The 19,900-nt window shown below is 41.4% G+C and overlaps 1 protein-coding gene across 1 annotated transcript in view; it reads right to left on the bottom strand.

Annotated features, from left to right (window-relative positions):
- Positions 1-17,501, bottom strand: part of SLC15A5 (solute carrier family 15 member 5) — a 41,254-nt gene extending 23,753 nt beyond the window's left edge. Inside the window, exons 1-4 of the mRNA XM_060779698.2 lie at positions 17,081-17,501; positions 14,682-14,904; positions 4,930-5,099; positions 1,555-1,775 (exon numbers count right to left, since the gene is read on the bottom strand). Coding sequence (XP_060635681.2) covers positions 1,555-1,775; positions 4,930-5,099; positions 14,682-14,904; positions 17,081-17,438 — 972 coding nt within the window. The 5' untranslated portion in view covers positions 17,439-17,501. The remainder of the gene's footprint in view (positions 1-1,554; positions 1,776-4,929; positions 5,100-14,681; positions 14,905-17,080) is intronic.
- Between the last annotated feature and the right edge of the window lie 2,399 nt (positions 17,502-19,900).

Below are 19,900 nucleotides of genomic sequence, written 5' to 3' on the forward strand. Positions count from 1 at the left end.
GCAACAATTCATAACATTCGTAAACATATAATTTGTGCAAAACAGTTTTAAGTGTGTGTGTGTGGGGGGGCGGGCGGGGGGGCGGCGGAGAGTGAACCATCATCACAATAAAATACACAATTGTGTACAAAATTCTACCAAACTCTTCAAATTTAAATTGATATACAGAATTGAGATAATTGTACACTCAGGGCCCTCAGAAATGTTTTTCAGGTGAGGGCTCAATATTGCCAGGCAGATGTTATTAATTTTACCTACATTAAGGTACTGTATTTGCAAGGGAGGATCCAATTATTTTCCTCATCCGTTATCACTCCGATATCCTTAAATATGAAGTCCCTTACTAGCAGAAATGCCTTCCGTGTGTTCAGTGGAGTCAATTCCCAACTAAGTGTGTGTGGAAGAGATTGCAGGCAGCCCTTGTTATTTTTGTGGGCTCAACAATAACAGCCATCCGTGCTTGATCATTTACGGCACTTCTGATTGTTAATTTGTCAAGGTGCACAACTACATGGTCTAATTTTGCCCGACCCAGCTTTCGAGCCCCCAACTCTAAGGTCCATATGCACATTATAGAAGAGAGACCGGGGAAGTCACAAAGGCCAACGTGGAAGGAAGAAATAATTAAGACCCATCTGGAATGGTGGCAGCAGCTTATGGTGCCAATTTGGGGATTTAACAAAAATTAATAGGGAAATCACAGTGGGCACAAGGTTAGGAGGTTAATAAAAAAACACAGGCTTTAGTTTGAATTCTCTACACAGGCAGACCTAGTCTCTGCTAATTAATTTAATACTTTAAAAAAAATCTCTGAAGCTATGGGCCATCACCTCATTCCATGAAGGTGAATTCGATAAATAAATTATGTACTTTGCAAAGAAGCAAATACTTTTCTCAGTTCTGAAGGAACTGCCCGTCTCCTCCATTGTGGGATCTCCAGTCCTGGCATGATGAATGGAGAAGTCAGAAAGAAAAAGGTTGCCATCTCATTTATCTATGAGAATTGGACATAACATTGAGGTATTGGAGGATCCTGTGAGACCATCATCACTATCAGTTAATCGGTCAGAGACTGTAGATATGTTACACATTATTCCCTAAAATATCTTGAACCACAACTCCCAAAAGTCTTTGTAGGCCTAAGTGGTTGGTATTTGTAGTCCTGCTGATATTGTCTAGTCCTGCATTTGGACTGCTGATATTGTCTAGTCCTGCATTATATTCTGGGGTATGGAGCTCCCGGTGGTGCAATGGGTTACACCCTTGTTCCAGCAGGACTGCTGACCAATAGGTCAGCAGTTCGAATATGGGGAGAGTGGGGTGAGCTCTCCATGTCAGCTCCAGCTCCCCTTGTGGGGCCATGAGAGGAGCCTCCCTTAAGGATGATAAAACATCAAACATCTGGGCGTCTCTTGGACAATTCCTTGCCGACAACCATTTTCTCACACCAGAAGTGACTTGCAGTTTCTCAAGTCACTCCTGCCATGGAGAGAAAAAAAAACCATTGGACTGAACTTCAAAATGTATTAAAAATCCAAGGAACCACTCACTCACCTGCATAACGCATATGCGATAGAGGACTTGGAAAGCAAAGAAGGGAAAGAGATGAAGAAGCATCTTGGTGCTTTCTACTTGCGTTTCGCTGTATTGGCCACCATAGTTTTCCTTGGCATGGTCTAGCCAGTTTGTCACATTCTCCTTGAAGTAGCGGCATTTGACACAACACACTTTCAATGCATTAGCAGCCACACCACAGACTGTTAATGGACAACTACCTGGAGAAAAAGGACGATGAACCACAACAGAGTATTTGCAGTGATCAGTATAGTATAAGGTAGAAAACGGAGAAGTTTCATGAAGAAACAAGGAGGAGATTAATTGGGATAGGGCTTGTAAACTTAGACAGGTAGCCATTGCTCCCATTTATTGGTTTTAATGGGCAGCCGAGGGTCCACCACTGAGAAGGCCCTGTCTCTCCTCCCTGCCCAACGTGCTTGTGACAAAGAGCAGAGCCTCCCCCCGATGATCTTAAAGTCCTCAGTGGTTTGTAAGGGGAAATACGTTCGGACAGATAAGTTGAGCCAGAACCGTTTGGAAGTAAGTTTCAATGTGTCTCTAGAAAAGTGGCCTACAACTCCCAGAAATCCCAGCCAGTTTACCAGCTGTTAGGATTTCTGGGAGTTGAAGCCAAAACATCTGAGGTTGAGAACCACTGCTCTAGAAGGTTCAAGACTTATGATTATGATTATGACATTTATGACATTTATTTATACCCAACTTTTTCTCTACACAGAGGAGACTCAAAACGACTTACATTAAAATCATTCATTATTCCCTTATGCAAGGCTTACCTGACCCAATTCTTTCATTTCATGTGTGCCTATTGTTTTGCATAAAGATATTGAGTTACTCTTCTATTCTAAGGTACAGGGAACCATCTTTATTTTTCCCATGTCATTTGTTCTATTGAAGGAACCCATCCACCTCATTTACTGAGGTATTGCTGCATCTTAGAAGAACTGACATAATCTCCTCTAAACTTGTTTATAGTAAGATCGTCATATCCCAGGGAATACATTCTTTGCCAGACATCTCTATTGAAACTTCCATAGAGTCCATCAGACATACCATAGTATCACCCGGTGGATCTAGGAAATGTCTAAAGACCATTTTCCCCTGGTGCCGGGAAGTAAAGCATGGATATGGATTCTGTGGCTTAATATTTTTTCAAGATGAAGACCTGCCAAATATTATTTGCTTATCCCAATGCTTCCATATAACATGCATACTCCTTTCCTGGCTATGTATATGTGCAATTTAAGTTTGGCTCCACATCAGGACATATATAATACACGCACCTCCATCCATGCACATATTTATATGCCCCTGCTGGCATCTGGCAACAAAACCACATGAAGAATTGAGAACATATTTTACAAGCAATATTCCTTTCCTATCCATCCATCTCGACTTAAAATCTTGCCTCTAGTGTTCTTCTCCTCTGACCTTGAGCTAATATATGCTATTCAATTACAGTTCTTTAAAACACTACATGGCTCTCTAGATGATTTCTTCTCTTCTCCCAATATTTCGTCAACTTCCAATTGTCAAAATTATAGTGGGATAAAAAATGCAAATGAAATCCTTGCCTGGCATATGCATTTTCTGGCACCGGGTTGGGGTCGCTTCCTTCAAATAAAATCCAATCATTTTTTTAAGGTCACCTATGGGCTTGAATTATTGGCTTGGGTGAGAATTCTAGAAGACTCATCTACCGGGAAAAGCCAAAACGAAGTTATCTAAATATTTATTAAGGAGGAGGAGAGAGAAGTGTCCTCTTGGAATGGCACTCATGATAGATCCAAAAAGAAGTAAATACTGAAAAAATATGCCCTAGATTTGCTGTGTCCCAAAAAACTAATGCCATATCCACCAACACTTCATAGTTGAAAAATGGGGCCTATCTGGCTAATCAAAATCAGATGGGATGAGTTATTCATAAAGAACAGAATGCCATGATCACAGAAAGATGGAATAGTAATTAATGCAGCAGTTTCCTTTTGCCTGACCCTATTTCTGCAGCCTCTCCAAGTTTGTGTGTTCTCCCTCATTCATAATTTTTGCTATCTTGATGTTCAATGTGTTGTTGAAGGCTTTCATGGCCGGAATTGCTGGATTACTGTGAGCTTTCCAGACTGTATGGCCATATTCTAGAAGCATTCTCTTGTGATGTTTCACCTACATTTATGGCAGGCATCCCAAGAGGTTGTGAAGTCTGTTGGAAACTAGGCAAGAGAGATTTACATATCTGTGGAAAGTCCAGGGTGGGAGAAAGAACTCATCTGCTTGAGGCAAGTGTAAATGTTGCTATTGGTCACCTTGGTTAGCATGTAATGGCCTTGCAGCTTCAAAGACTGGCTGCTTGCTGTCTGAGGGATTCTTTGTTTGGAGGTGTTAGCTGGCCCTGATTTATTCTTTGTTGATTTGTTGAGATAAATTACCTCTGTCTCTTATCTCAATCCTTCTTGACTCTCTGGCATTTGCATGGAGAGCACAAAAAATAAATTCATCATGCAACTTTAAATCAACTCCAAAGCCTGGAGTGGCTTATTTTATTGTAAATACTAAACTACAAACTATTTACAGGAGCAGAAAAAAATAAGTCCCTTCACTAGCTGTACATTACTGGAAGCTCTAACCACATGGTAATCTGATTCTGTAGAATCAAGCACAGCTTTATGCATTTAACTCTTACACTGCATTGCCACACCACACACAGTTTAAACTATTTCATTACATTTAAACCAATGTTCTAACATTCTTGTCTGGATTTCCCCTGTTTTTTGAGTTTTGCTCTTTATTTACTGTCCTGATTAGAGGTTTTCATGGTTTTCAAAGGATCCCCCCCAGGCAGCAACCAGTCAGGCTTTGAAGCTGCAAGGCCATTAAATGCTAATCAAGGTGGCCAATTAGAACATTCACACTTGCCTCAAATAGACAAGAGTTCTTTCTCCCATCCTAGACATTCCACAGATATATAAACCTCACTTGCCTTAGCTTCCAACAGACCTCACAACCTCTGAGGATGCCTGCCATAGATGTGGGTAAAATGTCAGGAGAGAATGCTTCTGGAACATGGCCATACAGCCCAGAAAACTCACAGCAATCCAGTATCAGGTGTTGTTTGATGTTGAAGAATACGTTGTCTTGATGGTCAGCAATCAAGACAGTGACGAACTGTTTTGATTGCTGTGAGTGTCTGATCTGATTGTGGTATGCCAGAGAATAACTTTGTCATGTACACAATTTCTAAGGCTCCTTGTGTACAAAATTAGTAGATTTCAGATTATAATTTTTAAAACTGAAATGTTTCCCAAACAACCGGTTTGATTTAAACACACACACATGGATTTATCACATAACACTTACCTTTTGGTGGCTGGTAAATCATTTCACTGTGTGCCATGTGAATTGTGATCAGAGCCATCAGGACAGAGACAAAGGGAATAAGAAAGCCAAGGTTTTTGGCCACTGACTGCTGGATGTACGAAATGCTGACAAAGACAATGGCAGAACTTAAATTTAGCAGCCAATAAAACCTGAAAAGGAAAGTGCCAAAAGAAGTTTAAAATCATGATCCAGAATCAGTCCATTGCCAGTCGCATAGGTCATTCTCATTCAATCGCTGTATCTATTGCTCAAAAGCTTGATCCCAAAGCCAGGTTTTCTGTTTTTTTAAAAAAGGTTAGGAGGGAGGAAGCAGATCTGATATCATTTGGGAGAGAGTTCCACAGCCTGGGAGCCAACACCGAGAAGGCCCTGTCCATCGTCCCACCAGTTGCACTTGCGAGGGTGACGAGACCAAGAGCAGGGCCTTCTCCAATGATCTTAAACTCCTTGGTGGTTCACAGAGGGAGATATGTTCAGACAGGGCCAGAAGTGATTATGGCTTTATAGGTTAAAGCCAGCACTTTGAATTGTGCTCGGTAGGTAATTGGCAGCCAGTGGAGCTGACGTGACAGAGGGGTTGTGTACTCCCTGTACCTCGTTCCGGTGAGCAATCTGGCTGCCATTCGTTGGACTAGTTGAAGCTTCCGAGCAGTCTTCAGAGGCAACCCCACGTAGAGTGTATTACAGTAATCTATACGGGATGTAACGAGAGCATGGACTACAGTGGCCTTATTTAATTATTCTCTTCCTTCACTCTTCCCCTCCCCTTCCTTCCTTCATCTCATAAAGGTGTCACCTTTCTTTCCCAGTAACCTCACAGAGGGCCACTTCACCTAGCAGCAGCCAATTCAGTGACATCACAGAAGGACACCTCACCTAGCAAAAGCATTTGTGGTATAGTCACACACACACTGATTTTTATATATCTAGGTAAAGCAGTCTTTTTAATAAAGAAAAAAATCACAATCCTTTTTTCTTTATTGAAAAAAGACAGTAATTACAAATAATTTAGTATTCATACCTAGTTCTTTCCCAGCTCTATGGAGAGAACAGTGGGAATGAATTCTCCCTTCTGCTGCGTTGGCTGGCATGAGCCCAAGTCTCATCCAGAGACTCCGCCACCCCCCCCCCACCCCCCTTGACCTGCATAGGATTGTTCTGCCAGATTTCTTCAATCACACTGACTACCATCATTCTAAAATGTTTTAAAAGCCAGGTAATTTAAGATCAGGAATATCTTCGAAGGACTCAAAAGGTCAGAGCACACTCTTTATATGTCAGAAGCCCAGAAAACAGAAGAATCCCCTAGTTGGAGTTAACTCTGAACAAAATAATCTTTCATCTCTTTAAGAATGACAGTGGATGATTCGGAGAGGTAGCCTGCAGAGCGGAATGCAGACGGCAGCCAAAGGAAAGAACAATGACAGCTCCAATTTGAGTGGATTTAGTGCTGCTGAGAACCCTTTGGCAGCTATCAAGGGTGCTAGCAAAGCTTCCAAGCACCGGGGAACCACAATTCCCATCCACCAAGGTCACCCTCAAAAACTCAGAAAATTCCAACTTTTCGTTAAAAACAAAAAAAGAAATGTGGCCCATTTCAGATCTGTCTAAAACATTTATGAGACTTTTATATGAGTGATTTGGTGATGTTTGCCCTTAAAGGATTACTGTATTTGAAGTAAATAATATTTTAATTTTCTCTTGGCTCTGCAAATGAAAAAAAAAACCTTTACAAGAAGTCAGACTTTACAAGAAATGCCATCCCATTGCCAAAAACCTTACTTGATGCCTCTTTTTGCACCCTCTTCCCCATCACATTGAATACTCAGCTGCAATACTAAGCTTAGAAAGTTATTTTTTAAAACGATTACCTTGCTATTTGTGTTATTGTTTACAAAATGATTCATTTTTTATCTTGTTATAATGTCAAAAGTATAATTGGATCTTTTGATTCCTTTACAGCAGTGTTTCTCAATCTGGTTGTCGAGACCCCTGCGGGGGTCATGAGGGGGGTTTCAGAGGGATCATCAATGACCCTCAGAATAAACATATTTCTGATGGTCTTAGGAACCCCTTTGGCAGAGAAGGCTGAAGATCTCTCTGTCTGTCCTCTTCCTTTTTGGAAACAGATGGCAAATCCTCCCACCAAAAGCCCTCCTCCTGCTCTCAGGATGAAGGTGAACTAACATTCCAAAACACAAGGCCAACGCCCACCAAACCCTTCCAGTATTTTCTGTTGGTTATGAGAGTTCTGTGTACCAAGATTGGTTCAATTCCATCATTGGTGGAGTTCAGAATGCTCTTTGATTGTAGGTGAACCATAAATCCCAGCAACTACAATTCCCAAATGTCAAATTCCATTTTCCCCAAACTCCACCAGTATTCACATTTTGGCATATTGAGTTTTTGTACCAAGTTTGGTCCAAATTCATCATTGTTTTGAGTCCACAGTGCTCTCTGGATGTTGATGAACTACAATTCCAAATCTCAAAGCCAATGCCCATCAAACCCTTCCAATATTTTCTGTTGGTCATGGGAGCTCTCTGGATATAGATGAACTACATCTCTGCTAAATCATGGTGAATTTTCTCCAAAGGCCTCCAGTATTTCTTTTTGCTAGTCATGGGGGCTCTGTGTGTCAAGTTTGGTTCGATTCCATCATTGGTGGAGTTCAGAATGTTCTTTGATTGTAGGGTAACTATAAATCCCAGCAACTACAACTTCCAAATGACAACCCGCCCTAACCCCACCAGTATTCAAATTTAGGCATATCAGGTATTTGTGCCAAATTTGGTCCAGTGAATGAAAATCATAATGTAAATATCAAATATTGACATTACAATTCATAACAGTAGCAAAATTACAGTTATGAAGTAGCAACGAAAATAATTTTATGGTTGGGGGTCACCACAACATAAAGCACGATTTGCCCACAGTTAACCAGTAGCCTTCTAATGGCTGATTGGAGAACTGAACCCTGATCTCCAGATTTATAGTCCAACACTCAGATCAATTCAAGAATAACATAGGATTAAGTCATGATAGTTAAACTGCTGTAAGAGCAGATATAGCCAGGAAGTATGTATGTCAACACAATTATGTGACAAGAAAAGCCCAGCTGGATCAAAACAAAAGCCTTAAACATAAGAACATCCAGGCATTTGCTACCTAGGAACACCATAGTTCCTTATACAAAAGATTATTCTTTGTCTATAGCAACACGTCCAAAGGTTAAACATTAATAGGAAAAAAAAATGACACAGAGGTCAACACCTGAGATTTATTTAGTATGGCTGGAATCTGCACTTCTCACAGTGACTCAGCTTTTTTCAAAAAAAAGGGGGGAAGAGAAGTAAAAATCACGCAGAAATTGCCAAAATCACAGGCTACAGGTTTTTAACCTTTTGGGCAGGTCATGGACTGCTTTAAGAATCTAAGGAAAGCTATTGCCCCTTCCACTCCCCAGGAAAAATGCATTTCAACATTTTAAAGATGTTAGGAGGGAAGCCAATATAGATATAGTCCTTGGGTCAGTATCCCTTCAAGCTCATCCAAGGTCTTCATGGGGCTCATGGGCCATAGGTTAAGAACCCCTGATCTAGTGTGAAAATATTGCCTGCACACCCTAGAGGTATAGGCGAAGGGACTTGATGCTAAAGTTTGAGGATTATTAAGAACAAGAGTTCATCTTTAAACTATGGCTGTAATCCAATGCACTAAACTTTAAACCATCAAGACACATGATCTGTTAAGAAGACAGAGAGGAAATTGTCTTTATAGAATCTTTTATTTTAAAAAATACTGTATAAGTCCCATATTTGCTAGGGAGATGTTCCAAGATCCATCACGGATGTGCGAAACTAGCTAATCATGATTCTTGTTATACTTGAGTTGGAAGCAAACTGTGGAATTATACTGGAGAACCTAGATAGGCCCACAAGGATCTGAAGCATGGACAAGTAAAAATGGAGATGCTGAGCCTGTGGATAATGGGGTCATGTTGTGATTTTAATTGTTTCTCAATTATTTGAACTTTTTGGCAAGTCAAAATGTTCAAATTAACTTAACTGATAAACCACTTCAAATTTTGCAAACCCTAGTTAAGTAATGTATGATGAAATGGGTAGTAAACATGGGTCACACAATTGGAATGGAGGACTGGGAGAAAATTTGGAATAATAAAGTGAAATATACATACTCATATGACATGAAAGAGAGATGGTATAAAATGATGTTGCAAATAAATAAATACTTTGCAGTTTTTTTCCGCAGACTCACTGTTTTGCGGTTTTTTAAAATATGAATTTAAAATATACAAGTAGCGAGGGAACACTGTATACTTGTTATCAAAGTGCATTGTTTCTCCAGCATAGATGCTGCCACAGACTTGAGTTGCACAGAGTGGAAGAACAGCTCTCATGCTGCCCTGGGAGGGAGGGGGCAAGCCAGGAACCCCCTGGTTGTGATGTAGGCACATGGGAAGTGATGTTTACATGCTTCTTGGAAGCCAGAATTATCGCCCTGGGTGGCGGAGGCAGCGGGCTGCAAGGGAGGCATGTGTGTGGCTAGTGAAGAGCCCTATCTTTCTTGGAGCCTAGCCGAAGTGGTGCCAACGAGGGGCATGGAGAGAGCCACCAAGGCAGCTTCCACCAGGGCTTCTTGCTCGGGTGACCGGGTGAGAACCCCAGCCCAGTGGGGAAGCAGGCAGGGAGGGAGAAGGGTGGCTCTAGCAAGGGGAAGGGGGAAGGGAGGGAGGAAGGGAGGGGGAAAGAGGAGAGAGAAGGTGAAGGGGGAGAGATGAGTGGGTGGAGCCACTCCTAGTTGAGGGTGGTCTTATGCCTCACACTGTATATAGTGTCCCTACTCTGTGGATTTTCACTTATCACGGGTGGTCCTGGAATGATATGTGAGGGAACACTGTAAATTAGTAAATTAGAAAAATCCTATAAAAATATGAATGCAAAATGTTGGAAATGTGATACGGAATTAGGCACCTTTTTCACATGTGGTGGAGTTGTAAGAAGGGAGAGAAATACACAGAGCAATTCAGAAGATCTCACAAATAAAACTGCAAATGAAACCAGAGTACGTCCTGTTGGGAAACATTGGTATAAAATGAAAGAGAAATAAATATATCCTTTGGTAACTGTGGCCAGAAGAGTGCATGCACAACATTGGAGGTCAAATGAATTCCCAACACTGAAGTAATAACTGATAAAAATGGTGGAAATTATGAGCATGGAAAAACTAACACAATTAGAAAACTGACAAGGCAACTTCAAAAAGGCAACAGACTGGACTTTATTGATAAGATATACGAAACAAGAAAAAATGAGGATGCTATTATAAATCAGAATCAAGAAGAAAACAGCTACTCCTGGGAACATAAAAAGGAAGAGGAGGAAATGAAATAAGAAGTAAAGGAGAAGTATAGACTTTAAATCACAATGAAGAGGATTGGAAGCCAACAATATATTTTCCCCAATTCTAAATCCTAACATTGGACCTAAATATTCCCCTTCTTTTTTATATATCACTATACCTTTCCCCGTATTTTTCCTTCCTTTACATTTTTTTATGTTATAGAAAAAATATCTCAATAAAAATATTAATTTTTTCATACTCAATTTCAATACATGAAAATGTATGTTATTTACTCTTAACAAGAATTCCCTTCATTTTGCCTCTGCAATTTGAGGATGTGACTCACCCAAGACATCTGGTGGAAAATCCAGATGTAACATTCATACGAGAAACCATAACCTTCCCAAGGCAATTGTAGGATCTGCAAACTGAATTGCCTAAGTATTTATAGCTTTCAGTAAGGTCAGGCATATTCGAGGAGGAAATCAGTCTTGTGTTGTTTCAAAACATTTTGCGATGTTTCTGACTTTTAGTTACTTGTATCATTTAAGTGTATTTAAATATTGTGTGCTTGAGCAAAGCAAAATGTCACACTAACAGCAGCAGTAGAATTAATAGTGAAAACTTGTGCGCCAGCTGCGCCCGTACCTTGGGAAGTCTGACTTGGCCACAGTAATCCATGCTCTGGTTACATCCCGTATAGATTTCTGCAACGCGCTCTACGTGGGGTTGCCCTTGAAGACTGCCCGGAAGCTTCAGATGGTCCAGCGTTCGGCAGCCAGGTTGCTAACGGGAGCGGCACTCAGGGAGCACACCACTCCGCTGCTGAGCCAGTTCCACTGCCAGTTCCAGGCTGCCAATCTGCTACCGGGCACAATTCAAGGTGCTGGCTTTAGCCTATAAAGCCCTAAACGGTTCCGGCCCCACTTACCTCTCCGAACGCATCTCCACCTATGAACCAACTAGGACATTAAGATCGTCCGGGGAGGCCCTGCTCTTGGTCCCTCCTGCGTCACAAGCGCATCTGGCGGGGACGAGGGACAGGGCCTTCCCGGTGGTGGCCCCTCGGCTATGGAATGCCCTACCTGTAGACATCAGACAGGCCCCTTCGTTGCTGGCGTTCCGGAGGAAGGTCAAGACATGGCTCTATGAACAAGCGTTTGGCTAAACAGTGCAACTAAACACAGGAAGACGGTATAATCGAACATAGGAAATGGTATAAGGATTATGAGAATGGATTCTGATTGTTACTGAGGTGTTGATATGATAATTGATTGTTGTTTTGTCTGTTGTATATGATGTGTTTTAACTACTTGTTATTGTTATGATAATTTGTACTGTGTAAACCGCATTGAGTCGCCGAATTAGGCTGAAAAATGCGGTATAGAAATAAAGCAAATAAATAAATAAATAGTGAAAGTAGCCAAAAGATATAATGCAGAGTCTGACCAAATAATATCATAAGAACATTAGAGAAAAAAAACTATTAACATAATCACAATCCTAGTTTATGTTCCAGAAAAAGAAGAAATAGAAAGATGCTATGCTGGAATCCAAGAGGAAATTGAACACTTGCCAAAATAGGACTTCTTGTTAATCATAGGAGAAAAGTAGGAAACAGAACAGAATAAGATAGGAGGTAAATTTGTCCTACGATCAAAAAAGGAATGAGAATGACTGATTGAATTTTGAGAGGCTAACTGTTTAGTGCAAACACATTCTTCAAGCAACCATTGAGGTGAGAGTATACATGGTGATCACCGAATAACCAATATAGAAAGCAAATAGAACTGAAATCAGAAGCACAATAGGGAGAGGCTCCATTCTCTCTGCAAAAACTAGACCAGAAGCAGAATGTAGCACAGACAATAAACTGCTGATGTAAAAAAATGGAGTAAAACTAAAGACGATTAGATCCAGGGAACCCATGCCACCTCTCTATCCTGGCTTGGTCAGACCACACCTGGTATATTGTGTCCAATTCTGGGCACCACAGTTGAAGGGAGATGTTGATAAGCTGGAATGTGTCCAGAGGAGGGCAACTAAAATGATCTAGCATGTGGAGAACAAGCCCTATGAGGAGCGGCTTAAAGAGCTGCACATGTTTAGCCTGCAGAAGAGAAGGCTGAGAGGAGACATGATGAGGGCCATGTATAAATATGTGATGGGAAGTCATTGGAAGGAGGGAGCAAACTTTTCTGCTGCACTTGAGACTAGAACGTGGAACAATGGCTTCAAACTACAGGAAAGGAGATTCCACCTGAACATTAGGAAGAACTTCCTAACTGTGAGAGCCATTCAGCAGTGGAACTCTCTCTCTGCCCTGGAGTGTGGTGGAGGCTCCTTCTTTGGAGGCGTTTAAACAGAGTCCACTTGTCAGGAGTGCTTTCAATGAGATTTCCTGCTTCTTGGCAAGGGGTTGGACTATGATTCTATTATTCTAAGTTGCATTTTATCAAAGACCTTTCTCTAGATTAATGACGTGGGCCACACATTTCGTTTTCAAGTTCATCTACAGCTATAAAAACTAGTTTCTTTTTAATCACCTGCCTTTCTTAGTTTACCCAAAAAGCCTGAAGCAATGTCCTGTGTGGATTGTCCCAAAGAAACTTTTGATATGCATTCATCTTCTCCCCTTTGTCATCAACACCAGAAAGTGTCGCTTTGATTTTAAGAAAAAACTCTCTCTGAATTGCAAGAACTCCAGCACTATAAATTCTCCTGAGCAACTGTTCAGCTCGGTCTTCTGCCTTTATTCTCCGGAGTCTTATTTAATCAAAATGATGTTTCTAATTAAGGATTAAAACCCAGAATTGAACGTTTAAAGAGGGATTTCCCCCCTCTTTCCTATACTCCTTTGGGTAGGTCAATGAGGAAGAATTTGCTTCAAGGAACTAAACAATCTTTTCACCTTCAGTTAGAAGCAGCAATATTTAAGAAAGAGCTCAGATATGATCCAAAAATGCACCAGAGAAGGTTGGAAAGAGGAAACTGTTCCCATAGGAATACAGTGTGATGTATTTCCATAGCAATTTTACATTATACCCACTGTAAGTTCATACCATGTACACCTTTCCATGTAAATTCATATTATCTTTCAGGAAATAGCACATTTAGGCCTATGCCAAGATCAGAAACCCATTCACACTATAGAATCGTAGTGCTATTATTCTGATTTAACCGACATGGTTCAACCTGTGAAAACCTAGAATTGGCAGTTTAGGAAGGGGCACACCAGTGTGGCACATTGGTTTGAGTGCTGGACTATCTCTGGAGCCCAAGATTGGAATCCTCACTTGGTCCTGAAAGTCCACTGGGTTGACTCTGGTCAAGTCATACACTCTCAGCCCATTACAGCTCACAATAGGTTCACCTTAGGGTCATCATAAGGTGGAAATGATTTGAAGGCACACAACAATTCAGAATTCTTAGAGAGTTTCAGTGCCTTACCAACTGACAAATCACAGGATACCATAGGATGAAATCATGGCAGTTAAAGTGGAGACATAATGCTCTAACTGTATAGTGTGAATGGCCCCCACGTTGCATGTCTAATGAGAGCCAACACAAAAGTATCCCACCATCTGCTTTCTTGCATGAGAAGGCTCTAGGTAGATTACTACTGTTTTTTCTATGTTTTTCAGGAAAACCGACAGATCAGAGATATGAGATTGCCAATATACTTAAAAATAAACATATACAGATTGAAATCTCTTCAGGAAAAGTATTTTAATTAGGGCTAACTCAAGTGGTAGAGGTCAATGCCCACCAAACCCTTCCAGTATTTTCTGTTGATCATGAGAGTACTGTGTGCCAAGTTTGGTTCAATTCCATTGTTGGTGGAGTTCAGAATGCTCTTTGATTGTAGGTGAACTATGAATCCCAGCAACTCCCAAATGACAAAATCATTCTCCCCCAACTCCACCAGTATTCAAATTTGAGCATACAGGTATGTATGCCAAATTTCATCCAATGAATGAAAATACATCCTGCATATCAGATATTTGCATTATGATTCAAAACAGTAGCAAAATTATAGTTATGAAGTAGTAACAAAAATAATGTTATTGTTGGAGGTCACCACAACATGAGAAACTGTGTTAAGGGATTGCAGCACTAGGAGGTTGAGAACCAATGGAGTAGAGAGAAATGGGGGATATATTCCTTAGCATCAGATATATTGATTATGCTCTATTGAGAAGAGTCGTGTGTGAAATTCTATCAGACATGGCTGGACGTTCTTCGAAATTCCCAAAGTAGCAGTCAGAATAACATTTCGTTAGATGAAATATGGCATATTCAGCTACCAAGATCTTCCCAATGACACCCCAACCCATGCTTATTCTCCCATTCCAACAGATACTGACCAGTTGAAAAATGGCAGGCGCTCCTTTTGACCCGTTTCATCAAGATTATACAGGCGGAGAGGACACACTAGGACCCTTATTCCTCCTGAACCAAGACAGGTGGCAAGCAGTCCAATGTAAAACAGTGCCTTTTGTTCCCTCTTTGGCAAGGTGTGAAGGACATAGCGTTTGTCTATGAAAAAATCTTCAAATGGGAAGGCAACAACAGGCAACAGGGCTGTACCTGCAACAGGAGAGATGGGCACATGAGACGGAAAGAAGGGCAGGATTAAAGGCTATACATAAAACCAGATTTTTTAAAAGTTACTTTGGAGTAAAATTCCCAGAATCCCCCCAGGCAGCAAAGCTGTAGTTAAAAAACAAACAGCATTTCCAAACTTTAAAGCAGTTGTTCCCAATATTTGGTAATCCAGGTGAACATGAGGAAGAACTTCCTAACTGTGAGAGCTGTTCAGCAGTGGAACTCTCTGCCCCAGAGTATGGTGGATGCTCCTTCTTTGGAAGCTTTTAAACAGAGGCTGGATGGCCATCTGTCAGGGGCGCTTTGAATGCAATATTCCTGCTTCTTGGCAGGGGGTTGGACTGGATGGCCCATGAGGTCTCTTCCAACTCTATGATTCTATGATTCATGGATTTCAGCTCCCAGAATTCCTGACAGGCGGCAAAGCTCGCTGGGGCTTCTGGGAGATAAAGTGCCAAATCCTTTGAGGACTATAGGTTTGCAACCACCGTATAAAAAAGTTTGGGGGGTTTTTTTGCATAGAGTTACCAACTAGAAACTGGAGAAAGCTCCTGTACCTCTAATGCAGGGAAACTCGTTTTCAACACATCAGCTTTATGGTTGCCCTCAAAGGGACATTTTAAAATTGTATAAATGTAATGATGTTGCTGTGGCATTGAAAGCCTTGCAGGCTACATAAAATGATGTGGCATTTCACATATGTGATCTGATGGTTGTGTAGAAGAGGAAGTCACTTGCCACAAAATCAGGCAGTAAACAGCATCTACCGATGTTCACTTCTTCACAAATATTAAATGTACAGGAGCCCTCTCTAGTTTACAGTCTGGCAGATGTACACCAACTCACCAGATAAGAGGCTAAATCAAATTTTAGTCACAATAAAAGTGGATTCAGTGAAATTAATGGGACCTCCATTTGCCAACCCTAATAAGTACCATCCATTTCAATCAATTAAACGGTATGTTCTCTAGGGTTGTGCATTTAGGGTAAACCCTGACCTGTTTCATGCTTCAGCATTTGTTGGAGGCCCTGATCCATTTTTGGGAGCCTCCTGAAATCAGGAAGGCAGACATCAGTTTTTGCTCTCTGATATCAGAAGATCAATTTTCTATCAGCCCATTATTGGGGTAGTGGGAGGGAGGCTTCTCATCCAGTCTACCCTTCCCAGCACACACTTTAATGAGGCTTCTTCTTACCTGCTGCTTCTACTCTACTTGGCTGTAGGACCTGGCAAGTGTGAGCGCTCCTGCATTCCACACACACTCTCTTCTTGGAATGTGTGTGTGTGTGTGTGGTGTGCAGGAGCACGCACACCTGGCAGGCATGGGCATTCTGGGCCTGCACACCACACACACACACACAGAGTTTCCAAGGAGAGTGTGTGTGTGTGGTGTGTAGGAGTGCCCATACCTGCCAGGGCTTGCAGCTGAGCACTTCTTACTTTGTGATGCCAAAAAGCAGACAAGGAGCTGGGACCAGCTCCTGCTTGCTTTTGTGTCAAGCTGATTTTCATAGGGGGAGAGGACTTCCTGTTACAATCTCCTGAAATAATGAAGGACACGAAAGAAACGAAGGAAACGGGAGAAATGAATTTCACACACAATTGTACTGTTCTCTTTCTCAGACTCTCCAAATATGATTGGCCTGTAAGTACCAGCAGCTCCAGCCACCATAGTGAGGAATCCTCCTCAGACTTGTAGTTCAGCAGTCTCCACAAGGATGCATGATTCCCATATATGATTTAACCCAAGATACCCAAATGTGTTAAATCTCTTCTGTACCTCTCGAGCAATAATTTCAGCAACATCAACTATATGCTATTATTGTTTCTCTGGCTGGAAGATGGAAGCCATCTTCCCAAGCACACTGCAGAATTATAGCAGTTTGACACTTCTTTAACCATGTTGGCTTAATCCTATGAAATCCTTGGATTTAAACTACAAATCCCAGAATTTAATGGCATAGAGCTATGACAGTTAAAGTGGTGACAAATTGCTATAATTCTGCAGTGCATATAGCCCATGGGGCTATAGGTGCTTTGTTACTTGCAGGCACCTCCATTTTGATATAGGAGCACCAGATTTTAAGAAGCCACAGTCTGAACACACCTTGCATTACAAACAACTGTCAGAGAATAGCACAACAAGGTACAACTTACCTATAAAATGCAGCAATGCACAGATATATACCAATTTGATTCGTCCCCCCGGACTTTCAGCAAGCCAGCCCATCAGAGAAGGGGTCACCATGCAGGCACCTGAAAAGCAAAGGTTGATCATGGCTGCCTGGTAGTTGTGGTAGCCAAGTTTGATGGTGCAGAAAAGGATCATGTTGCAGACAATGCCGAAAAAAGTGAATTTTTCACACAAGTCCACCAGGACAGCATAGAGCATCACCTGGATCTCCTTCTGAAACTTTGAGCCAACTTGTTGGGTCTGAGACTTCCTCCTCTCCTTCCTGGGACTGTTGTTCAAAAGTCGTGGGTCTTGAATGAAACTGATGCCCGAGGGAGGCATGGCGATTCGATCAAACAGATAAGCCAAGCTTAGAGCGACACAGATTTCCTGAGCTGTACACTTCAGCAGCGACCCTCTCCTGCAATTAACCCACAAGTGAGACATTTGTGTTAAATTCCACACCTTGCCGTGACAATTCTCAGAACTTCTCTTATATTCCTGCTTTCTGATCCAAGACCTCAATGGTAACTTATTTGACAGTGCAACTTGGGTGGCAACCAATCTGTTTAATTAGCGTGCTATGTGGCAAATGCAATCTTGGCTCCTTCCCACCGGCAAACAATTGCCTATTAAAATGATGTGAATCCAATACCATGTGCAACAAACTTTATCTGCCTCTTACAGATAAAGGTTTAAATACCGATGAAGTCTAATGCACCTCAGCAAAATTCTAGTATGAGGATCCAGAAAATAATGTGGGGCTAATATTCCAATGTTTTAATTAAGCAAACGCAAATAAAACTGGAAGCAAAGAGATAAAGACGCAAAGGATACATGTTAGCAGATGAACAATAGCTTATCATTATTACATTTTTGGTTATTTTGGAGTTCAATTCCGATAAAGAAGTTAATTAGAGGGGGAAATATGGGCCACTAGATTTAAGTGTAATAAGTAGCATCCTCATCCATTCACCTTCTTCCTAATAATTACAATCTATTCATGAACAAGTTGGGAGCAGAGATGAGGAAAATGTTCAGGGGATATTCTAAGCCAGTTTTTCCCTTGCTTACAACTGAATTTTAGGGGCTTTTTGGGAATTTACTTGACCACATGAGAATGGGATGCGGGTAGACTAGGATAGGAATGGGGTAATCTTCCAGAGGGTGTTGAACTGTAACTTTCCAGCATTCCTCAGCAATGACTATGCTGTCTAGTATAATGGAGTAGCAATCCAGCAGTGAATCAATATGGTGTAGTGGCAAAAGGTACTAACTGAGTGTCAGATAGCACTCCAAGGGAACACAGTTCCACTCAGCCATGGAAACTGGTTAACTTATCTTGTGCAGGTCACACTCTTTCAATCTCAGAAAGTCAATGGCACATCACATCTGAATAATTCTTGTCTAGAAAACCCTAAGGTAGGATTGCTATACATACAACTTCAAGGCATATAATAACAAAAACAAGTCCAACAATACTAGAGGGCTATAGGTTTCCCACCCTAAGTTGGAGGAATGAGGGTTTCACAAATGCTAGATTCTCATGCCTACCCAGCCCAGCTTTCACAAGCCGACTTTTAAGCAAGTTGCTCTGATAGCGCACTCTATTTGGGATTTATAGTTTGCTGGGATACATAGAATTCTCTGCTCGAGAGCTCTATGCCCATCTCCCTGGAACTATAGCTCCTTAGACATCTTGACTTAATTCTCAACCTCTTTCTTCTTAGGCAATGTTTCTCAGCCTTCCCAATGCCATGACCCCTTACTACAATTCCTCATGTTGTGGTGAACCCCAACCATAACATTATTTTCGTTACTGTAATTTTGCTACTAATCATCTCCCATCAAAGGATTCCCTCAGGCGGGAAGTAGCAAGCCTTTGAAGCTGATCAGTCACAGCATTCACACTTCCCTCATGCAGACAAAAGTTCTTTCTCCCACCCCTGGACACTCCATAGATATATAAACCCCACTTGCCTAGTTTCCAACAGACCTCACAACCTCTGAGGATGCTTCCCATAGATGTGGGTGAAACGTCAGGAGCGAATGCTTCTGGAACATTGGCTATACAGCCTGGAGAACTCATAGCAACCCAGTGATTTTGGCCATGAAAGCCTTCGACAACACAATTTTAAACAATGTTTTAGGTTAACCTCTAACAGCCAACAGTAAGAAATAGGAATGGTAATACCTCCCTCCCCTTTTATCCTGTGTAGCATTAAACAAAGAGATAACTCCATTATAGAGAACTCAGCCCCAAAGTACTTTTCTGGCATTAACCTAGGGCTTATAAGAAGAGAAAGAAGTCAATTTAGAGCATGTTTAGAAACCTGGGGTTGGGACAGATAATGGGCGAGAGCAAAGCTGCTTCTGCACATTTTTAGTAGCAAACTCAAATAGTAGTAGTTATAAGTATGACCTTTCTTACCTGTCTTCTTCCCTTTTTCTCACTTCTGCAAAAGAGTCTTCTGTTCTTAAAGGAGCCCTGAAAGACACCCAGCCTTGCGATGACTTATTCTATGGCCCAGGAATGGGAAAGAATTAAGGAGAAATCCAATATATACTTTTTGGGGAGTAAATCCATTGGCTTATGCTTCCCTGTCAACATGCAAAGGTCAGAGCATAGTCACCAAACACACAGCATGAGACCCTACACTCAGAGGGCTGGGCTGAGTAACCCTCAAGAGGTACATTTCCCATTTGCAGCCCCACGACCTCAATGCAGCTCCACTCAGAATGGTAATTCGACGTCTTAAGACCATTCACATTTATTGCAAAGCCAAACAACTTTAAGTAAAGTG

The sequence above is a fragment of the Anolis sagrei genome, chromosome 5 (genome assembly GCF_037176765.1).
Source record: "Anolis sagrei isolate rAnoSag1 chromosome 5, rAnoSag1.mat, whole genome shotgun sequence".
Taxonomy (NCBI): Eukaryota; Metazoa; Chordata; class Lepidosauria; order Squamata; family Dactyloidae; genus Anolis; species Anolis sagrei.